General features: G+C 43.9%; 1 protein-coding gene across 4 annotated transcripts in view; it reads right to left on the bottom strand.

Moving 5' to 3' along the window:
- TRAF2 (TNF receptor associated factor 2) overlaps positions 1-22,887 on the bottom strand; it is a 105,856-nt gene that overhangs the window by 25,392 nt on the left and 57,577 nt on the right. For 3 of the 4 annotated variants that reach the window (XM_073556056.1, XM_073556059.1, XM_073556057.1), the window contains 9 exons: positions 22,354-22,432; positions 19,671-19,769; positions 12,188-12,349; positions 12,019-12,093; positions 10,042-10,116; positions 8,728-9,093; positions 8,148-8,325; positions 6,786-6,934; positions 6,526-6,615 (listed from right to left, as the gene is read on the bottom strand). In XM_073556056.1, the coding sequence (XP_073412157.1) occupies positions 6,526-6,615; positions 6,786-6,934; positions 8,148-8,325; positions 8,728-9,093; positions 10,042-10,116; positions 12,019-12,093; positions 12,188-12,349; positions 19,671-19,769; positions 22,354-22,432 (1,273 nt within the window). Of the gene's footprint in view, positions 1-26; positions 6,616-6,785; positions 6,935-8,147; positions 8,326-8,727; positions 9,094-10,041; positions 10,117-12,018; positions 12,094-12,187; positions 12,350-19,670; positions 19,770-22,353; positions 22,433-22,887 lie in introns of those variants that run through there. The other variant, XM_073556058.1, reaches the window with a different exon arrangement.

Here is a 22,887-nt window from a genome sequence, read left to right as displayed (position 1 = left end):
TGGTACCATTTTCGGGCACGTAACAATTTTTGATCGCTTTCTATTCTGATTTTTGTGGAGGCAGAATGAACAAAAACCAGCAATTCAGGATTTTTTTTTTCTCTGTTCCGTGTGTGATAAAATTAGCTAAGGATAATTTCACATTAGCTTTTTTTGTGCAGCGCATCGTGCGCAATAGAACGCATGCAAAAAACGCATCATGCGTTTTTGCATGCGTTTGCGGTTTTTATGCGCATTCGTTCTCTAGGGGTTAAAGCCAGTGTCTACACATTTTTACGCCAAAAACGCATGCGCAAGAAAACAGACGAACGCATGTCCATGCCCACGCCTGCATTCACATAGACTGTAATGCGTTATTTTGTCGCATTCCGTGCGCATGCGTTTTTTTTACGCCTTTCGGCGGCCTCAAAAATTCAACAGGCTGCGTCTGGCGTGCCTAGGCGCACACCTTATAGAAACGCATGCGCACGAAAACGGATACAAACGCGTGCAAATGCAAGACCATGCACCCCCCATGTTAAACATAGGTACGCATGGACGCGCACAATGCGCTGCGCAAAAAAACGCTAATGTGAAAGCACCATTCATAGTCAGCAGCGTCTTTTCCTCACAGGTACAGTCTGTCCTAAATTTTTAGTTTGGCTGGTTTTTGCAACAGCATTACAAGAGACTAGGTTCAGACAATCACAGTTATTCTGAGACATTAGGCGATTTGTGGAATTGTAAATATTGATCTGATTGCCTTTTTTTTTACATCCTGCTATAGATATTATGTAAATTTATGGAGATGATATACTCCTTATATTATAATCAATATATATGTAACTGTTAGAGTCAGGATTTATTTGTAGATGTGCTATTGCATTACTTATGTGACTATACTATGAACTAGCTGAAGAGCCCGGCGCTGCCCAGGCATAGTAACTATCTGTGGTTAGTTATAGCAAATTATAATTATCCTCCATCCCATAGTCCCGTGCCCATATACCCATCACACATCCTCCATCCCATAGGCCCGTGCCCATATACCCATCATACATATCCTCCATCCCATAGGCCCGTGCCCATATACCCGTCATACATATCCTCCATCCTATAGTCCTGTGCCCATATACCCATCATACATATCCTCCATCCCATAGTCGAGTGCCCATATACCCATCACACAGCCTCCATCCCATAGTCCCATGCCCATATACCATCATACATATTCGCCATCCCATAGTCGAGTGCCCATATATCCATCACACATCCTCCATCCCATAGTCCCGTGCCCATATACCCATCATACACATACTCCATCCCATAGTCCCGTGCCCATATACCCATCATACACATCCTCCATCCCATACTCCCGTGCCCATATACCCATCATACATATCCCTCCATCCCCTAATCCCTTGCCCATATACCCATCAAACATATCCGCCATCCCATAGTCCCGTGCCCATATACCCATCATACATATCCTCCATCCCATAGTCCCGTGCCCATATACCCGTCATACATATCCTCCATCCCATAGTCCCGTGCCCATATACCCGTCATACATATTCTCCATCCCATAGTCCCATGCCCATATACCCGTCATACATATCCTCCATCCCATAGTCCAGTGCCCATATACCCATCACACATCCTCCATCCCATAGTCCCATGCCCATATACCCGTCATACATATCCTCCATCCCATAGTCCCATGCCCATATACCCGTCATACACATCCTCCATCCCATAGTCCCATGCCCATATACCCGTCATACATATCCTCCATCCCATAGTCCCATGCCCATATACCCGTCATACATATCCTCCATCCCATAGTCCAGTGCCCATATACCCATCACACATGGTCCATCCCATAGTCAACCATTATGACATCATGCAACCTATGACGACATCAGCGTCGCCATGGCAACCATTATGACATCATAAAGAGGGGCGGGGCTTGACACTTTTTCCCCATTATGTAGATAGGGGCAAAATTGTTTGGTGAATTGGAACGAGCGGGGTTAAAATTTCGCCTCAACATAGCGTAGGACGCTCTCGGGGTCCAGACGTGTGACTGTGCCAAATTTTGTGGCTGTAGCTGCGACGGTGCGAATGCCAATCCCGGACATACACACACAAACTTGAGCTTTATATATTAGATTGGTGTTTTTGAGCGCCTCCTACTGGGCATTTTGTTATTTTAAAATTCTTTGATATTTTCATTTTGAAATATTACATTTTTTTAAAGTACTGGATCTCTTCACATTTTTCGGTTCCTTCTTGTGATACAGATCCGAAAAATGTTTGTTTTGATATTGTTTGGAAGTGCCAGATAAAAAATTTTTTTGACTAATTTTGGTATATACAATGTGAAACCAGCCTAAGGCAGCTTTATTCTTCGGGTCACTACGATTACAGTGATACATGATTTATATAGTTTTTTTTATATTTTTACATAAAAACTTTTATAGAAAAAATTATTATTTTAGCATTGCTTTATTATGAGAGCGATATATTTGTTATTTTTCTGCTGATGGAGCTGTATGGCGGCTTTGTTTTTTGCGGGACAAGATGGCGTTTTCAGTGATAGTATTTTTTATTTACATTCGTCTTTTTGATTATTCCACTTTTTCCAAGCGGTATGATGATAAAGCATAATTTGCTATTTTTACACCATGCTGTGAGCATGGTCTCAGATGCTTTCCAGAGCTTGATGACCCGGGGGTCATCATGAAGACCCCGGGTCACCATGGCAAAGATCGGGCCCAATCTGAAGGCAGAAGGAGCTTCCACCCCTCTGCCTCCCTTCTTAACGCTGCGATTGTGCTCGATCGCAGCAATTAACAGCTCCTGGCTGTTAGTGCAGAAGCTCAGCTACTGTCAGCGCTGAGCTCCTGCACTGAAGGAGCGGGAGGTGGTGATATTTCAGCATCTCCTGCACGATCATGCCCTTATTGGTCAGTCAGACTGACTGACCGATCACAGTGATCTGGGTGCGGGGACCGACGGCATGGGTCCCTGCACCTGTTGCCGTGCCTCTCAGCTGTCAGAAACAGCTGTCGGCACTGAAACAGCTGACATGTCGCGGGTTTGAGGTGGGCTCACCGCCGGAGCCCATTTCAAAGCGGAGGATACTGGCTGCTGACGTACTATCCCAACAGCAGTCAGTAAGAGGTTAAACACAAAGTTGCTTACTTATTTGTACTTTTGATTAATGTTAGAAAAAATAAGAACAGACAGTACCTTGTTAAGTAAAGCAGTTTTGTTTCTAATATTTAAGATACAGATAAAAAAAAAATATTTTTTTTTTTGTGGTTCCTTTTATTTCTTTTTTCCTTTACACACAACACAGAAAATTATAACCTTTGCTTAAATAGAAGCCACGTAATGAAACAATTGAAGATTAAAAATATGTATATTGCTTTAAACATCTTATGTGTTACCGGTGGCTGCTGCTGGTATAGATCTTCTGCTCTCAGACATTACTTACCACTGTAGTCATTTTAGATCCTACCTACTGTGAGAGCTGTAATCACTACTGCTCAGTATGCCGCAGCTTATACAGCTGGGATCTGAATCTTCTCTGCTTTTGGCTGTTACTGGAGGAACCTAGAAGATGCTGAGGTTTGTTGTCCCTCCATCGGTCGTATACCAGCTTTTTGTACATGTCCTTTTTGACTGTTCTTATGCCCCATTGTCAGACAGAAATTAAAATTCATAAAGACCTCTCTGGAAAGGGGAAATTTCAACCTCCACTGAAGTAGGTCCTCCTGCCATAGACAGGTAATTAAACATAGATCTGCTCTGAGAACCAGCCAACAGGTCTATAATTTGGATATTCAGGGGTGGAGAGAAGTACACTTCGGAGGCAAGAGCTTGATCTGTTCAAAGGACTTTCTGTAGCCAGTGATGAATATTGCATCGAAAATTAGCAGAAACTTTCACCTCCCAAAGTTACATTTTACTTTGAAAAAAGAAATGCATTGGAAAATATTTTTAAAATTATATATTATTTATATTGTAATCAGTGATTTTTGATGTGGTGACCAATGTGTGCCCCACAGACACCTTAAACCAAAAGAGGTCTTGTATCCAACTTCTAGGAGATGGGGTTCCCAATGGCCAGACTGGAGCAGCTCCACCGTACTGTGATACTTGGGCTCTTCCTCTAGGTTTGCACCTCTCAGAGAAACATTTAGGTTAAAACCTCCCTGATCCAATCTCCACGACATTCAAGGTTAAAATGTGGGTGTTGACTCTGGGGGCACAGTCTGCCACAACGCTCACGGATGGACAGGGATATTCGGTACAATAAGGTTGGGGTCAGACTGATGGCACATGGTGGAGCTGCTCTGTACAGACACTGCTGTGAGGGGTCAGCTTTACTACACTTGTCTTGCTCCTTATCTGTATATACCTGCACCTGAGCACAGGCTGTCAGCACTTTCATTGTCCTGCAACAAACTGTGAAATGCCAGAAATAAAGGAGGTCCTGATAACAGACTGGTCTCACACCTGTCCGTCACACACCATAAGATCCCAATTAAGGCAATCTCAAGCAGCAGATCTGTCTGCACACATCCATGTTGTAGTGAATGTGTTGCATGCGAGTGTCCCCCTTCTAGGGGTCACGGGCAAAGCAGAACCCCCTTCCAAACAGCGAGCCGTTCAGAGGTGGCAGCAAAGTTACCTCCCAAACACTTGGTGAGGTCCCATCCCTCTGACTATTAGGGTAGGACCAAATGGTGCTGCCGAATCTGCACAACAACACGATGGCTGATTGCTTCACAATTGCCCTCGGCAGTTGAACAGAGCTTCGACTTCATGCAGCAGGCCGCAGTACTGCACCGTTTGGCCGCATCCTCAGGTTGTGTGATTGACAAGTCATCACCAAATCTGCCATAAAAATAATTAAAATAAAGAATCACAATTGAAGCCATAAACAAAACCTCTCTGAATTCCCGCTTCCATGTGATCTGTGACGGCCACAGTCCTGCCTCGGAGGTAAGCCACCAAGATTGGAGACAATTGCATTTGTAATGTCTGCTACCTCAAGATGCAGATTTACACGTCTGATGAAACATCTCCAAGTTCTTAATTACATCCCGTCAGACCATATAAGGCCAAAGCTCGCTGATGTCTGGCACCTTGTTAACAATATCTTCATCTCATCTACTTTGAAAGGTGCGTCATCTTGTGATGTTGAGCTCCAACCCTAGTGAGCGGACCAACATTACACACGTGGCAGACTGACCAGCGTTACAGACCATCGGGATGTGCTTCCTGTTATCCACTAACAGATCACATGGAACAATGGGGCCATTACCCGCTCTCCTGGGGGTGGCGGAGCGTGACTGAGCAATGACTGAAGATGCTGGGCCTAGCTCTCAGGCAGGAGTCATAACAGTATAGGGTGCACGTCCTCTGCATCTATGGGATCAGTTTTGGTCTTACATGGACTTACTGGGGTTTTAGGGCTAATAAAGAAATAATGCAATTCATGAAGTTAGAGCCCACTACAGTTCACCCTTCAAAAAAGGCTCTGTTCACACTTTTGTTTCATCAGGCAAGTGTACGCCAATATATCTTTAAGCTGATGCATCCTGCTCGGAATACAGAGACTAATTTTTTTTGCATGAGAGTTTTGGGGGGAGCCGTAGACCACAATATTCTCCGGCAGGCAGCTCCTAGGCATAGATACGTCTGATTGACAGCTCTTACACAGACCTTGGTATCATAGCCCGGGGGCACATCTGGACAAAATCCCTCCATCCACACACAAGAAAAGGGCAGTAAGTCACACGGTTGATTGGCTACGACTGGTGAGCAGAAATGTACTGATGAGCCACATCATCATATGTATCAGAAGTGGAAGTTAATCAGTATATGTTAGTGCTGCTCGACATTCATTTTGATTAATACTTAGTAGCATTATGTTCTGCCGACTCATTGGGAAAAGTAATGTGAACAGAGCCTTAGGAAGAGAAGGCAAAACTATCGACAATGGGTCTGCTCGAAGAAGCAAGAATATGAAGATGGACTGGTCTTTATGGGGGGGGGGATTCTTCACGAATAGCCCGTGATGATGTCTAATGAAGTGACGAGCACCAGTAAGGTTATGCCTAGACAACCGCTGATGAGGGAGGGGAACTTATAGATATGGAATTAATAACTCTGTACACCAGAGTCCAAATGTCTACACTGGAATCACTACACATGGATTATCACCTATCGCTGTGACAGCTGTAATGTGGATCCCATGGGTGCAGAGGACATGGGCACAACGTAGCAGACTATACTGGTACCGGGGGGAGGATACGTGAGTCATTCTCCTCGATGGAGCAGTGCTAGGTCTTGTTATAATAAAGGAGAAGGAATCGCACCAGTGGCGGACTTCTTTTCACACTAGAGACCAGTTAGGTCGACAATGACTTTAATGAAGATGGTATCTTCCCGGATATAAGAATTTTTGTTTTCCAGCTTGGAGAGTGGGCAGAAGAGGGGGCATCCGCTAGCAATATTCATTTCGCTCACCGGCCTCTGAAAAGATGAGGAGGAAGTGTCAGGCCGGAAGGCGTCTATAACGTGTTCTCGATTGTTTTGATCTAACAACATCAGGGTGACCTGCAAATAAAAAGCAGCGGATGTCAGTAAAACCTGCTCAACACAAAAGGACAACAGCACATGAAACTAATCTGACCATCCCCCAAATTACATCATCCCTTAATATTCCAGCATGTAGCAAGCGTTTACTTGTCCCCACCACAGAAAGCCTGGGATTTCTCAGCACTGACCTTCTGATTAAATGGCCAACGCAGTAAGGCATCACTTGGCCCCTTCATCACCACAAAGAAAAGGGAGAGGTGCGTTCCACGCCCTGTGCCGTCTCCATTCAGGTATATCCTTAAGCACATCTTATAGCCGTACTTGTTCGTGTAAAAGGCTAGAAAACAATATATGCAGAAATCATCCTTCCTGGTCATAAACGGGAGAGGTGTCTGGCTTCCTACACTCGTGGGGATTATTAGTGGGAAATCCTGCCAATTGAATACGTCCTCACGCCTAACAGTCTAAGGCCCTTTTAGGGCAAGTCCAAACGGTGCAGACACACTATTGTAAAAGAACATGGGGACAATTGGCCATTGCAGTGTGAGGAGTTTCGGCTGCACCACATGGACTTACCCTCACACAGGCGAACAGTGGGCTACACAAGCACTTATCACCGAGCTGCAATGATCAGCAGACACCAAAACCTTGAGTATCAGCTCACTGCATTTTTTATGGGGCCTAAAAAAATGGTTGTTTGCAACATAGGCCTGTTTCACATTTCCGTTATTTTGACGGGAGGCAAATCCGCCAAAGCGGTTAAAAACGGATCCGCCTCCATTATGGGCTAAAAGGATGATACAGGTTCCGTGTTGTGTGGCAAAACAGATAGAGAGAGAGAAATTGTTTTTCTTTGCACGGCTGTTCTGGAACGCTACTCAGGGGTTAAAAGCCCTGCTCCAGCTTATCTGCCGGGCATGCACAATATAAATTAGTGGACCGTCGCTCAGAAAAAACGTTGCAGAGTCCGTCCCATCTGCCCGGGAGATGCTAAAATTTTGACAGATCCGCCAAAAAACGGGTTGGACGGACGACCGTCAGTCAAGATCCGCCGCTAATGCAAGTCTATGGGGGAAAAAACGGATCCGCCCCTTTTTTGGTGGATCCGTTTTCTTCCCGAAAATTGGCGGATTTTGACTGACGTCAAAAAATGGAGGTGTGAAACAGGTAATATGTGTTGCCAACAACATGCAAACTGTATGGAGATCGCAGTAATGAGTCTTCTTCACTATACAGTTCACATCAGCTCTTGTAAGGCCGAGTTCAGATATGTGGAGCATGTGCTAATCTGGTCCTAAAATCGGATCAGTGCCTGCTGCAATTTGTGAAAGGTAGCCCACCGGGTAACATTGGGGTCCGCCTGCTCCACTTCCTGCATGGGGACAACAAAATGTTTTTTGTTCAGTCTGAACATACCCTAAAAGGCCTCTAAACGAACGCTCTTATGGGCAGAGATTGTGTGAATGGGCCTCTGCACGACAGACGTCCACCCAGAAATAAATGGGGTCTCTAGACTGTTACTTGTTGCGTTAAACTCCTCTGAGACTCACGTGGAGAAAACATGGCAGGGCATCGGCCGACTATGGCATCCTGACGTTTTTTTGCAAATTCTGTAATTTTCCACACAAAGATGCCCTCGTATGTGGACAGTTCTGCCTCCTGGACCCGGGTCTCCAGTTCTGAGAGCTGCACCTCCTTCTGACCCAACGTGCGCTCCAGCTGCCGTACCTAAACAGAGAAGATCACATGCCGTTTACAGAGAGCTGACAGTTACACGTCAGTAATACAATGACAACACATGCAGGGGGAACTACAGGTACACGAATGAAACAGTACTAACTGAACAAGATGTAGGGCCCTATGAATACTTGTGGCCCTGACCAGTGTACGTCTATTAAAGGGCATTTCTACCCAAAAGCTAAAAACACAGAATATTAAACAAACGATATACAAGTACATTACGGTCGCTGTATAACGAGTCCTGCATCTTTTTACCGCACTCTGTGCCCTCATTCCTCATCAATGCCAGTGAATGGGAACATTCTTGTTTAGATCAATAGACTAAAAACCTGTCCTACCCCTGCTGAAACGGGTACACTGTAACAAACCTGCATCTGTGTCACCACTGACCTTTCCATTCAGGGTGTCAATCTTCTCCTGATCTGCCCTGCGCTGCCTCATCGCCTCCTCTATGGTCATGCTTGCTCGCTCCACCTCTCTGTTCAGGACACATACGATATTCTCTAGGATCGTGCTTTTTTTATCCATGACTTCGAACTGTCGCAGTAAGTCTGGAGTCTTGGAGATATCGGCCACCCCTGACGATGCAGAGGAAATGCTGCTGAGCGGGGAGGAGATGGCCTGCACGGACATCATCCCAAAGCGTGGAGTAATGTCGCTCAGCTCCTTTCTTCGAGGCTGAATAAACTCCCAGATTTTCGCCAAATGTTCAGCCACGTACTTGGTTTCATGCTCTAGGCACTTGTCATTTTCCACCTGGAAATTAAAATGATTGAAATCAATTACGCCGGCATCTACGATTGACATGCAACTTTCATGTGGCTCCGCAGATTGGGACAGTCTCCTCCTGTTTTTAGATGCATGTGGTGCAGTTAATCTTCCCCAAAAGCCAAATATAAAAAAACTGAGATTTACTACCACCACGTGCATCTGCAGGTATTGACAGGAGGGCACAGTCGCCCAAGACCACCAGGTTTGGAGTGTACTTCAGAGGTATATGTCGGGAGGATACGCCATTGCTTAGACATACACAAGCAATTTTCTCACTTGGGCTCAAATTTAAAAGGGTTTTATACATATAATTAATTTTGAAGCTTTAAATCTTTTCCCACTATTCAACAGCATTTATGTTTGACTGGTTTTAGGTTCTCAACTGTTGCAAGACTACAACTCCCAGTATGTCTGGACAGCCACAAGTTCAAGCAAAAATCCCCATAAATAAATTGTCCCTGCTTTTTTCAGTTGCATTTGGGTCCTCCCCCACTTTTTTCAAACTCATGGCTTGGGCCATGAACCAAGGTCATTACCATACACTGACAGAATGCACTGACCTGGCGTCGCATGGGGGTGACTGCATAGCTGAAATGTGAACTCAGCTAAATTACTGCAGAGCTATATCCCCCCCTCCACGTAGCAGACTGGGCTCTGTATGGGCGGCCGTCTCCCATCTAAAGTGTAAAATGGAGCTATGATTACTCAGAGCCCTTAACCCCTCATAGACCAGGACTACACGGCCGACGCATGAACCACCATGTAAGCCCAGGAGATGCGCTACAAGGGAGAATCTGCTGCAATGAGCCCCAGAACTGGTCAGCTGAACACCCCGAAATAATGGGGATGGTCATTCCAACACGTCGTCAGTTCTGAGGGGGCTTTATCCAGCATAGTCTGCTATGTAGCCTGATACAGAGAGCGGACACTTACCATCTCTGTGCAGCCAGCGACAAGATACCGGCACGGTGCTCTGCACCGCCCACAGGACTTTATGTGATCCTGGAACTAAAACAGAAGCCGTTACACAGAACAAAATCAGGTGGATGACTGAACGGACCGGAGGAGAAATCACCCTGATCACAGATCAAGCTGAAATGCAAATGTCGGATATATGCGCTGATTCTCCCAAAATACACGGCAGCATGGAGAATGCCAAAGTACAGTCATGGCCAAAAGTTTTGAGAATGACACAAATATTATATTTTCACATGATCTGCTGGCCTCTGGTTTTTGTGTGTGTTTGTCAGATGTTTTTATCACATACAGAAATATAATTGCAATTGTATTATGAGTAGCAAAAGGTTATATTGAGTTAGAATGAGTTAATGCAGCAAGTCAATATTTGCAGTGTTGACCCTTCTTCTTCAGGACCTCAGCAATTCTCCCTAGCATGCTCTCAATCAACTTCTGGATCAAATCCTGACTGATAGCAGTCCATTCTTGCAAAATCAATGCTTTTATTTTGTCTGAATTTGAAGGTTTTTGTTTGTCCACCCGTCTCTTGATGATTGACCACAAGTTCTCAATGGGATTAAGATCTGGGGAGTTTCCAGGCCATGGTCCCAAAATCTCTATGTTATGTTCCCTGAGCCATTTAGTTATCACCTTTGCTTTATGGCAAGGTGCTCCATCATGTTGAAAAAGGCATTGTTGATCGCCAAACTGCTCTTGGACGGTTGGGAGAAGTTGCTCTTGGAGGACATTCTGGTACCATTCTTTATTCATGGCTGTGTTTTTAGGCAAGACTGAGAGAGAGCCCATTCCCTTGGCTGAGAAGCAACCCCACACATGAATGGTTTCAGGATGCTTGACAGTTGGCATGAGACAAGACTGGTGGTAGCGCTCACCTGGTCTTCTCCGAATAAGCCATTTTCCAGATGTCCCAAACAATCGAAAAGGGGATTCATCAGAGAAAATGACTTTACCCCAGTCCTTAGCAGTCCACTCCCTGTACCTCTTGCAGAATATCAGTCTGTCCATGATGTTTTTCCTGGAGAGAAGTGGCTTCTTTGCTGCCCTCCTTGAGACCAGGCCTTGCTCCAAGAGTCTCCGCCACACAGTGCGTGCAGATGCACTCACACCTGTCTGCTGCCATTCCTGAGCAAGCTCTGCACTGCTGGTGGCTGATCCCGCAGCTGAAACACTTTTAAGAGACGGTCCTGGTGCTTGCTGGTTTTTTTTGGGCGCCCTGGAGCCTTTTTGGCAACAAGGGAACCTCTCTCCTTGAAGTTCTTGATGATGCGATAGATTGTTGACTGAGGTGCAATCTTTCTAGCTGTGATACTCTTCCCTGTTAGGCCATTTTTGTGCAGTGCAATGATGACTCCACGTGTTTCTTTAGAGATAACCATGGTTAACAGAAGAGAAACAATGATGCCAAGCACCAGCCTCCTTTTAAAGTGTCCAGTGGTGTCATTCTTACTTAATCATGACAGATTGATCTCCAGCCCTGTCCTCATCAACACTCACACCTGTGTTAATGGAGCAATCACTGAAACGATGTTAGCTGGTCCTTTTAAGGCAGGGCTGCAATGATGTTGAAATGTGTTTTGGGGGATAAAGTTCATTTTCTAGGCAAATATTGACTTTGCAAGTAATTGCTGTTAAGCTGATCACTCTTTATAACATTCTGGAGTATATGCAAATTGCCATTAGAAAAAATGAAGCAGTAGACTTTGTAAAAATTAATATTTGTGTCATTCTCAAAACTTTTGGCCATGACTGTATATAGGAGAAGGACCGGATCTACTATTGATCTAGAGTTCTGAATGCAGCTCTGGCTGTGACTGGAGTATAATACACGACACCGTCAGCAGGCGAGCTACTCAGTGTAGGACTATATCATATGCACGACTTTACATATACAAGTGTATAGGGGGTCCCATCCGTTGCAGGGGGAGCACATACCTTTTCTCTGGGGATTTTCTTCTTCCCGCAGCCTTCACACGTCATTGGGTATTTGGGACATATCTCATCATGAGCCTGAAAGAAAGAGAATATGTCAAGTTTCCACACATCTGTCTGTACCCATATAATAGGGGATTGTCCTTTTAAACGGCACAAAAACTTTCTGCACCTTAATTTCTAGAAAGTAGAAGGAGACTTTGCAGTATCTGCAGTTCAGTTTCCGCTCGGGGCATTCTCGCTCATTATGCATGTCTCGATCGCACGCCCGGATGAGAATCTTGCACGCAGAACACGGCACCAGCATAAACGGGCACTTTCCTTCATGATGGGCCTGTAAGAGAATCGATCACAACTATTACGAAACACGACTGATCGCGAGAAACAGAAAGGGTGGGACGATCATGTAAGGCGGGGAAACTTGAAGACGGAATGGTTTAATATAAATCAGGTCTGAAATCCAATCACTTGAAAATACAGGCCCAAAGCCTGAGACCGCACCAATGAAAACTACACATCCCTCCTGGCACAGAGTTATCATACTGACCCTATGTGGGTCTAAATCAGCACGTGCATCAATATCCACAGAAACTGATCAATATCTGGAACTGTCGGGTTGCATGAGGACGGAGATTTCTGTACTCATCTGTGCAATGGGGTGAACCCGCTGACATTGTTACACATACAACTAAAGGCACAGTTACATTTATTTGTTCCAATCTTGGTGTAAAACATGAGGTTTGATGCCCCCAGTTACCACTTGTCTTACGGCCTGGATAACCACCACCACTGTATGGTAGACTGCCTTTCTTCACTGCACAGACTTGTTTCAGACCACAAGTAATAGGAACTTTAGCAAAAAGATGAAGTAGCCAGAAAGAGACATGCAAAAAAAGGAAACAAATATGCAGGGACCAGGAAAATGTTACAATCTGCAAAGTGCTGTTTAGGTCAGAAGTCAAGCAGCGCAGCCTCTGATGCCCCATGGCCTCCCTTCTCCCCCACACATGCGGAAAGGCTTTATTTTCCATTGTTCCATATAAAGAAAACAATGTGAACTTTTATGACGTTATGCCTTTATTATTATATGGCCCCACCTGCGTCCGAACACAACACTTACTGTAGGACAGACTGTTACAGGGCAGCGCCCATATCTGTAACTGAAGAGTCTACATGAAAGGAGATTGTGGGCCCCCTGGCGGTCAGTACAGCGGCCATTGTATATACCCGGAATACAGGGAGCGGCCAGAAATAGCAGGTGCGCTGCCCCGATACTCAAGAAAAAAGAAAACAGCTGCAATCAAAATTTTTTTTTGTTTTTCAATGCAAATAAGTTTTATTGAAGACACCACAGAGGAATAGTTTTATTCCTCTGTGGTGTCTTCAATAAAACTTATTTGCATTGAAAAACAAAAAAAATTTTTCTTGATGATTTTCTGGACGAAGTTCCAGGTTCAGCTCGCACCTGCCTTCTATCTACAGAGTGCACGCCCTGTCTATACTACTGCACCGATACTCAAGACACTCCCCAAGCCTTTAACTCTTCAGAGATCAAAAATAGAAAATAGTTTTCTTGACATATAAGGGGATAAGTGACCGGGGATGCGGAGGGCAGTAGCTCTGCAACAGATAAAGCGCAGTGACACAATGAGAGTTGTAAGTTTATGCAACAGGGAAGAGTCAGAACTATTTCTAAGGTTTTATCAAGTTTGCACTTTTCCATTGTACATGAGGATGTAACTGAAGAAACTGATCAGCGGACGCTGATGCAGCTTGGGATCTGGATTTCTGGTACCCCACAGAGACCGAATTAAATACAAATACATACATATACATCTATAAATATTTTACACACACATATATACATACACATTATATACAGTACATTACAGGGGTTGGACTAAATAATGGTAACACCTAACGTTTTGGCATCATAATCTTCGAACATGTTATAAACATGCAAACCGTGACATATGGTAATGTTTTGCAGTTGAGTATTTGTGTTATGTGATATGTGTATGTAAATTAACTGTTTGTTTTGCAGAATTGTAAGAACATTGCTGAAAACCTGATACCAATGGCAGACCTCTCGGATTTTCAAAGAGGCCAAATTGTTGGTGCTCGTATGGCAGGCGCTAGTGTAACAGAAAGTGCCCGAATGCTTGGCATGTCAAGAGGTACTGTCTCCAAAGTAATGACTGCGTTTGAAAGAGAAGGAAAAATGTCTGCTGCAAAGCACAGGTCCGGCCGAAAGTCGAAGTTGACTGAGAGACTGTCGGACTCTAAAGCGAATTGTGAGAGAGGATAGCAAGACCACGGCTCTGAAAATCACTGCTGAGCTCAATGAACACCTACAGAACCCAGCTTCCACGAAAACTGTTCGACGGGAGCTGCACAAATCTGGATTCCACGGAAGAGCTGCAATTAGAAAACCGCTGCTCTCAATGACAAATGTTTCCAAGCGTTTAGAGTGATGTAGAAACCTCCAGAATAGGTCCCTCGAGCAGTGGAAACATGTGATATTCTCAGACGAATCATCATTTACCCTATTTCCGTCCTCCGGCCGAGTGTACGTTTGGAGACAGCCGAAAGAAGCATTCCATCCAGACTGCCTTCTCCCAACCGTAAAACATGGCGGAGGTTCTGTGATGATCTGGGGTGCTATTTCATGGAGATCCGCCAATGATATCCCTTCATGGAAGAATTAACAGCCGCGATTATTTAGGCATTTTGGGTGACCAAGTGCATCCTATTGTTCAAGCACTGTTCCCGGAGGGGAACGCCATCTTTCAGGATGATAATGCACCAATTCATACAGCTAGAATCGTTAAAGCATGGCACGAGGAACATCTGGCCCCCACAATCTCCAGACCTCAACATTATTGAGCATTTATGGCCGATTTTAGAGATTCAAATTAGACGTCGATTTCCTCCGCCATCGTCGCTCAAAGAACTGAAGGGTGTTTTAACTGAAGAATGGGCTACAATTCCTTTGGAAACAATTCACACCTTGTATGAATGCATACCTCGGAGAATTGAGGCTGTAATCACCGCAAAAGGTGGACCTACATCATATTAAACTAACTTTTGTTGATGTTTCCAGGTGTTTCCATTATTTTGTCCAACCCCTGTATATATACACACACACACACACATTATATATACACACATGCACATGTTGGTAATATATTTTTTTTTACAATGCACAATATGGCAGGCAATGAATCCAGATGTGACTGACACCCTCCATAATGAGGATTGCCATACTGGTTACTAGGCTATGTGGCGTAATGACCACTGTGTCCACTAGGGGGTGCTGTGTGGATGTCCCAAGAGTGTGAGTGGTTGAAGAGCCATTATGTATCTCAAGGTGGGTGACCTTGAGATAGAGACATATGTATGTTTATGAACGCTATTGTAAAGTATATATGTCTGTGTGAAGGACCTGTGGTGAGGTCAGTCATGTGACCCGGTGTGCGTGGCTATGGACCATATAATGTGGCCAGGTTAGGTCACATGGGGTGAGTGCTGGGACCTAATTGGTCCAGTTTGGAAGGTCCCGTGAGGAGAAGGATCTCGTCACTAACAGCCTGTGGAGCGGCCAGTGTCTGAGAGTCCCTGAGGAGTGAGTGGATTTCTGCAGCCTGGAGAAACAGCCATGTGGGAGCCCTGACGTGGGTGAGATAAGTATGAGGCTGAATAGCCTGTATAATGGACGCTATCCTGTAATGCTGTTTATATTGCTGGGATTTATGATGACAAATAAACCTCATGGACTGTTATGGCTTATGAAAACCCGAGCTGGATCTGATTGTGTGGCTGCCACCTTGAATAACAGCGTTACCTCACAGCTATTATAGGTTCTCATTCGCGTCCTGGACTTCTATTGCTGTACCCAGGAAGAAAAAAAAAAAAAAGAGATCTCCTCAATCACTCTGTGCTGTTAAAAACTCCACTCATTTAGTTGTTTGTGCCCCACCACTAGCATCTACAAGATTAGCATACTTTTCTATTAAAATTCTTTGCGCAGTTGCAGATCCTGCATAGTAGTCCGTGACCTCCTTCTTGTCTCCATTCTGTTACATCATCTAGGTCAGTGTATCAGAGGATCAATGCAACATCTTTTCTGACATACTCTGTGCTGCAGTTTTGCCTTCATTCATTTTCTGCCTGAAGCGCTCTCCCTTTCAGTCCCCTTCTCTCTCTCCATCAGCTTCTCTCCTCCATTACTCCACCCAGAACAAACTGGTTTTTCTAGGTACTTTCCAGTTCAATTTAGAACAGCTGGCGGCAGTAATCTTTGACGCCATAAGTCACTCAGTCGGTTGGTCGTGATAAACACAAACCTAGTACAGCATTACAGAACTACAGACAGGGCTTAGCACAGTGCCCATTACTGTACCGCTGCAGAGGGGATAACATACTGTATCACAAGCCACCAGCCGTTGCTCACAATTTCTCACAGGTTGGAAGCTTTCAAATGTGGACAGCTCAAAATAGTCCACATGATGGCGCTCTGAGCAGACCAGCCACACATTAGTGTCCAGTAACAGCAATTCCCCCTTGGTTTTCTCCACCATTCAGCGGTGCCATCCGCACACTAGAGTCCACAAACATACAGTGCCTACAAGTAGTATTCAACCCCCTGCAGATTTAGCAGGTTTACACATTCAGAATTAACTTGGCATTGTGACACTTGGACTGTAGATCAGCCTGGAAGTGTGAAATGCACTGCAGCAAAAAAGAATGTTATTTCTTTGTTTAATTTTTTTTTAAATTGTGAAAAGTTTATTCAGAGGGTCATTTATTATTCAACCCCTCAAACCACCAGAATTCTGTTTGGTTCCCCTAAAGTATTAAGAAGTATTTCAGGCACAAAGAACAATGAGCTTCACATGTTTGGATTAATTATCTCTTTTTCCAGCCTTTTCTGACTATTTAAGACCCTCCCCAAACTTGTGAACAGCACTCATACATGGTCAACATGGGAAAGACAAAAGAGCATTCCAAGGCCATCAGAGACAAGATCGTGGAGGGTCACAAGGTTGGCAAGGGGTACAAAACCCTTTCCAAGGAGTTGGGCCTACCTGTCTCCACTGTTGGGAGCATCATCCGGAAGTGGAAGGCTTATGGAACTACTGTTAGCCTTCCACGGCCTGGACAGCCTTTGAAAGTTTCCTCCCGTGTCGAGGCCAGGCTTGTCCGAAGAGTCAAGGCTAACCCAAGGACAACAAGGAAGGAGCTCCGGGAAGATCTCATGGCAGTGGGGACATTGGTTTCAGTCAATACCATAAGTAACGTACTCCACCGCAATGGTCTCCGTTCCAGACGAGCCCGTAAGGTACCTTTACTTTCAAAGCGTCATGTCAAGGCACGTCTACAGTTTGCTCATGATCACTTGGAGGACTCTGAGACAGACTGATTCAAGGTTCTCTGGTCTGATGAGACCAAGATCGAGATCTTTGGTGCCAACCACACACGTGACGTTTGGAGACTGGATGGCACTGCATACGACCCCAAGAATACCATCCCTACAGTCAAGCATGGTGGTGGCAGCATCATGCTGTGGGGCTGTTTCTCAGCCAAGGGGCCTGGCCATCTGGTCCGCATCCATGGGAAGATGGATAGCACGGCCTACCTGGAGATTTTGGCCAAGAACCTCCGCTCCTCCATCAAGGATCTTAAGATGGGTCGTCATTTCATCTTTCAACAAGACAACGACCCAAAGCACACAGCCAAGAAAACCAAGGCCTGGTTCAAGAGGCAAAAAATCAAGGTGTTGGAGTGGCCTAGTCAGTCTCCTGACCTTAACCCAATTGAAAACTTGTGGAAGGAGCTCAAGATTAAAGTCCACATGAGACACCCAAAGAACCTAGATAACTTGGAGAAGATCTGCATGGAGGAGTGGGCCAAGATAACTCCAGAGACCTGTGCCGGCCTGATCAGGTCTTATAAAAGACGATTATTAGCTGTAATTGCAAACAAGGGTTATTCCACAAAATATTAAACCTAGGGGTTGAATAATAATTGACCCACACTTGTATGTTTAAAATTTATTAAAATTTAACTGAGCAACATAACTTTTTGGTTTGTAAGATTTATGCATCTGTTAATAAATCCTGCTCTTGTGTGAAGTTTGAAGGCTCTAACTTATTTGCATCTTATCAAACCTGCTAAATCTGCAGGGGGTTGAATACTACTTGTAGGCACTGTACATCAATGCCCACGCACGCCTTCCCAGCACTCACTGCTCTTCCCCATCATACAGCAGTTGTCTCCAGCCAGAGGCTTTAAAGCTGTTGCAATACTACACAACCCCCAGCATAGCCAGACAGAGTTAGTTACTTCACATGCCAAGCTCTGTATTAGATAAGTTGGGCAACTGTGACCCAGAATGTGCTGGTTTGCTGGCAAGAGACCTAGAGTTTACACAACTTGTTATACAGATTGCACCCTAATAAAGTTTTCACTGGAATTCAACAGGCACAAAAGTCAAGAAAACAGAGGTAAGAAGAGCCAGAGTTACAGCAGGTACAAACACAAGTCACTAAATATACAGCACGAAAGATTCCGATAATCCGGCATAGTGAACATCACCGTGTGCTGGATTAGTAGATGGTCTGACAATACAAGGTATAGTAATTCAGGGCACAATGTACATCCCAGGTCCAAGGGTGCCATCACAGTCAATGAACAGGCTGGCCAGTGCATACACGCTTTCTTTATTTCCCCCTACAATATACCAAATTTCTTGGACCACAGAAAGCCCCCTGGTGACCGTGGATCTGCTGCTGGGAAGAATAGCCCAGGTGGGTAATAAAAGGGGTGATAAGGGGTCAGAGTGGGCAACATTGGGAGGGTATACTGCTACTCTATCTCTAGATTGATGGCTGATCCCCCCCCCCCCCCAAGAGGTGAAGGGGGTAGAAGGTACCAGTGACTGCACCCTGTGAATTGCATAAGTGGCATCATGTGTCATATGTATGGAGGCTGAACACACTGGAAATTCCCGGTTCTTCATATACAGGTAAAATGTCACCAGATATCAGGACAGGAGGGAGATGCTGCTGCATCAAAGGATTGTCATAAATGGAAACAACTGTAGCAAAGCCTGAGCTACAAGTAACAGGTCTGTAAGATTTCAAAGCCATGCTACGAGTTTACCATCGCCCTAGTACCATTTACAAGACAAAACACTTTCCATCTACATTCAAAGCCCATACACCAGACAGGATGTTCGGACACCCCCATAAACATGAAATCATGAGGCTCTGACAAGATGATAATGGGCCTCTGAATTATCACAACTGAAACATAAAATGTGCAAAAACTGTACAATGTTATAGAAGAACATGTGCAAATCTGTGTTCCCAGGTACTTAGAGGGTTAAATCACAGAATGGGAAAGCAGACACTGAGAATGACATGAAGATACTGTGTAACATGGGCTGGAGGGAGGCAATGATCAAATGACAAAACAGATTACTAAAGTTTCTACAACAACATTACAAAATATATCAGAAACAGAATATCATCACTATGGCGGACAATTAAAAACAATAACCTGAAAACAGTGTTGAGGGGAAGAAGGTGCAGCAGAAAGACAGACAAGTAAATAGAAAAAGGACAAATATGCCAGGGGCACGTAGGACTCACCTCATACTCCTTCAGCGTCCCTCTCCAGGAACAGCCATTGTTGGAGCAGACAGCAGGCAGACTCTCCACCTCCCGCCGCGCCGCATTGTCTGAAAATGCCTGGTGGAACAAAGGAGAGCGGACATTTCACAATTTTATATTCCACATATTCAGAGAACAATCTAAATGCCTTAAAAATGATTACATTTTCCTGTCTCCTGTTCTCAGGCTCTTATCCCATGCTTTCGCTTTCCCTTTCGCACACCGCCCATGATTTATGCTTTTCCTTTCACTTTCTCACACTACATATTCTTTCGCTTTCTCTTTCATGCACTGCCCCACTTTCACTTTCCTTTTCTTACACCACTCATGGTTTTCACACTGTAACCTGTGTACAAGAATATAACTACTATAATACTGCTCCTATGTACAATATAACTGCTATAATATATAATACTGCATTCTATGTACAATATAACTACTATATACTGCCCTATGTATAAGAATACAGCTACTATAATACTGCTCCTATGTACAAGAATATAACTACTATATACTGCCCTATGTTTAAGAATACAGCTACTATAATACTGCTCCTATGTACAAGAATATAAATATAACTACTATATACTGCCCTATGTATAAGAATTCAGCTACTATAATACTGCTCCTATGTACAAGAATACAACTACTATAATACTGCTCCTATGTACAAGAATATAACTACTATAATACTGCTCCTATGTACAATATAACTGCTATAATATATAATACTGCATTCTATGTACAATATAACTACTATATACTGCCCTATGTATAAGAATACAGCTACTATAATACTGCTCCTATGTACAAGAATATAACTAGTATATACTGTCCTATGTTTAAGAATACAGCTACTATAATACTGCTCCTATGTACAAGAATATAACTACTATATACTGCCCTATGTATAAGAATACAGCTACTATAATACTGCTCCTATGTACAAGAATATAACTACTATATACTGCCCTATGTTTAAGAATACAGCTACTATAATACTGCTCCTATGTACAAGAATATAACCACTATAATACTGCTCCCTATGTACAAGAATATAGCTACTATAATACTGCCCCCATGTACAAGAATATAACTACTATAATACTGCCCCCTATGTACAAGAATATAACTACTATAATACTGTCCCCTATATACAAGAATATAACTACTATAATACTGCCCTTATGTACAAGAATATAACCACTATAATACTACCCCTATGTATAAGAATATAACTACTATAATACTGTCCCCTATATACAAGAATATAACTACTATAATACTGCCCTTATGTACAAGAATATAACCACTATAATACTACCCCTATGTATAAGAATATAACTACTATAATACTGTCCCCTATATACAAGAATATAACTACTATAATACTGCCCTTATGTACAAGAATATAACTACTATATTACTGCTCCTATGTACTAGAATATACCATATTTTTCCGACTATAAGACGCACCTAGGTTTTAGAGGAGGAAATTGGGAACAAATTGAAGCAAAAAATGTGGTCAATTCTGTACTTAATATCCCCTATCCTGTTATATATGGTCCCCTCATCCCCATCCTGATACACATGGATCCCTCATCCCTATCCTGACAGGAATGATCGCCCTCATCCCTATACTAGTATGCATGGCCCCATCCCTATTCTGGTATACAGGGCCACCCATCTCCTCCTAGTATGCATGGCCCCATCCCTTTTCTGGTATGCAGGGCCTCATCCCTATTCTGGTATACATGGCCCCATCCTTATAATTGTCTCCCACCACCATCCTGGTATTCATTGAATATTCATTTCTCTTAAGTAGCGGCACATGTGACCACCGGCAGCAGCAGGAAGCCGGTGGCTGACACTGTGCGCTACTGAAGAGCAATTAATACTCAATGCTCTCTGAGCACACAGTCCTGGTGAGTATTCCGACAGCTGTGCTCTGCATTTGAGCAGCACATGACGTCCCTGCCATGCACTGCTTACAAGCATAAAGTGGTTGCTGGCACTGGAGGAGGACGCTGCGAGAGAGCGCAGGAAGGTAAGTGTAATGGTTTTTTTTTTTTTTTTAATGTTTTCTGATGGGGCCATGCACACCAAGATGGGGGCCAATTATAAGGATGGGGCCATGCATACCAGGGTCGGAGTTGGGGGCAAATCATACCGAGATAATATTAATTTTTCTTTAATAGTAATAATTGCCCTCCATGCCCATGGGCGTGGAACGCAGTGAATATTAATTTCTCTTTAGCAGCGGGAACAGGAGTTAGTCGCAGCCGCTGCCTCCAGCCTCCTGTGATCCGCTGCTCCATCGATGCCGCTCCCCCACCTCCCCACTAAAGCCAAAGCCAGTACATCCAGACTATAAGAAGCACCCCCCATTTTCCTCCACATCTTTGGAGGAAGTGTGTTTTATAGTCCAAAAAATACAGTAGCTACTATAATACTGCCCCTATGTACAAGAATATAACTACTATAATACCGCCCCCTATGTACAAGAATATAACTACTATAATACTGGCCCTATGTAAAAGAATATAACTACTATAATACTGCCCCCTATGTACAAGAATATAACTACTATAATACCGCTCCCTATGTACAATAATATAACATTGCCCCTACATAAAAGAATATAATTTAGCTCTGGACGTACTGTGGTACTTTCTAAAGTGGAGATGCCTTCCTCGTATATACCTTCATGGATACAGGCTGCACATTTCTGAGGTCCTGAGCTGAGACATTGAAAAAGATGGTATTTAGGCACAGAGTATTACCTACATACGTTATCTGTATCATGCTCATTACTGCTATAGGTGATGTCACTGTTCTAAGCAAAATAATACTTGGCACTCAAGAGGATTGCAGTGAACAATAGGGTTTGTTTATTCGATAATCTTTATAACTGACGATTCGGTCCTAGCCCTTGGACCTTCACAAGAACTGATTACCACCAGAGGAGGGAGGACACTGCTGCGGCACCATTTCCTAGTGGCGTGCATCATTACACCAGCAGTGTCCTCCCCTCTCTGGTGGTAGTCCGTTCTTAAGAAGTTCCAAGGGTTAGGACCGAAACGTCAATTATAAAGTTCACCGAATAAACAAACCCTATTGTTCACTGAAATCCTCTTAATTGCCAATTATTATTTTGCATATTTTATGGGTTGGAACCCTACTTGGGCACCACTAC

This window comes from Dendrobates tinctorius, unplaced genomic scaffold, assembly GCF_039654945.1.
Source record: "Dendrobates tinctorius isolate UK_male_01 unplaced genomic scaffold, ASM3965494v1 ptg000231l, whole genome shotgun sequence".
In the NCBI taxonomy this organism is placed as follows: domain Eukaryota; kingdom Metazoa; phylum Chordata; class Amphibia; order Anura; family Dendrobatidae; genus Dendrobates; species Dendrobates tinctorius.
The sequence above is the reverse complement of the archived record's forward strand: the minus strand, read 5'-3'. Positions and strand labels throughout refer to the sequence as shown.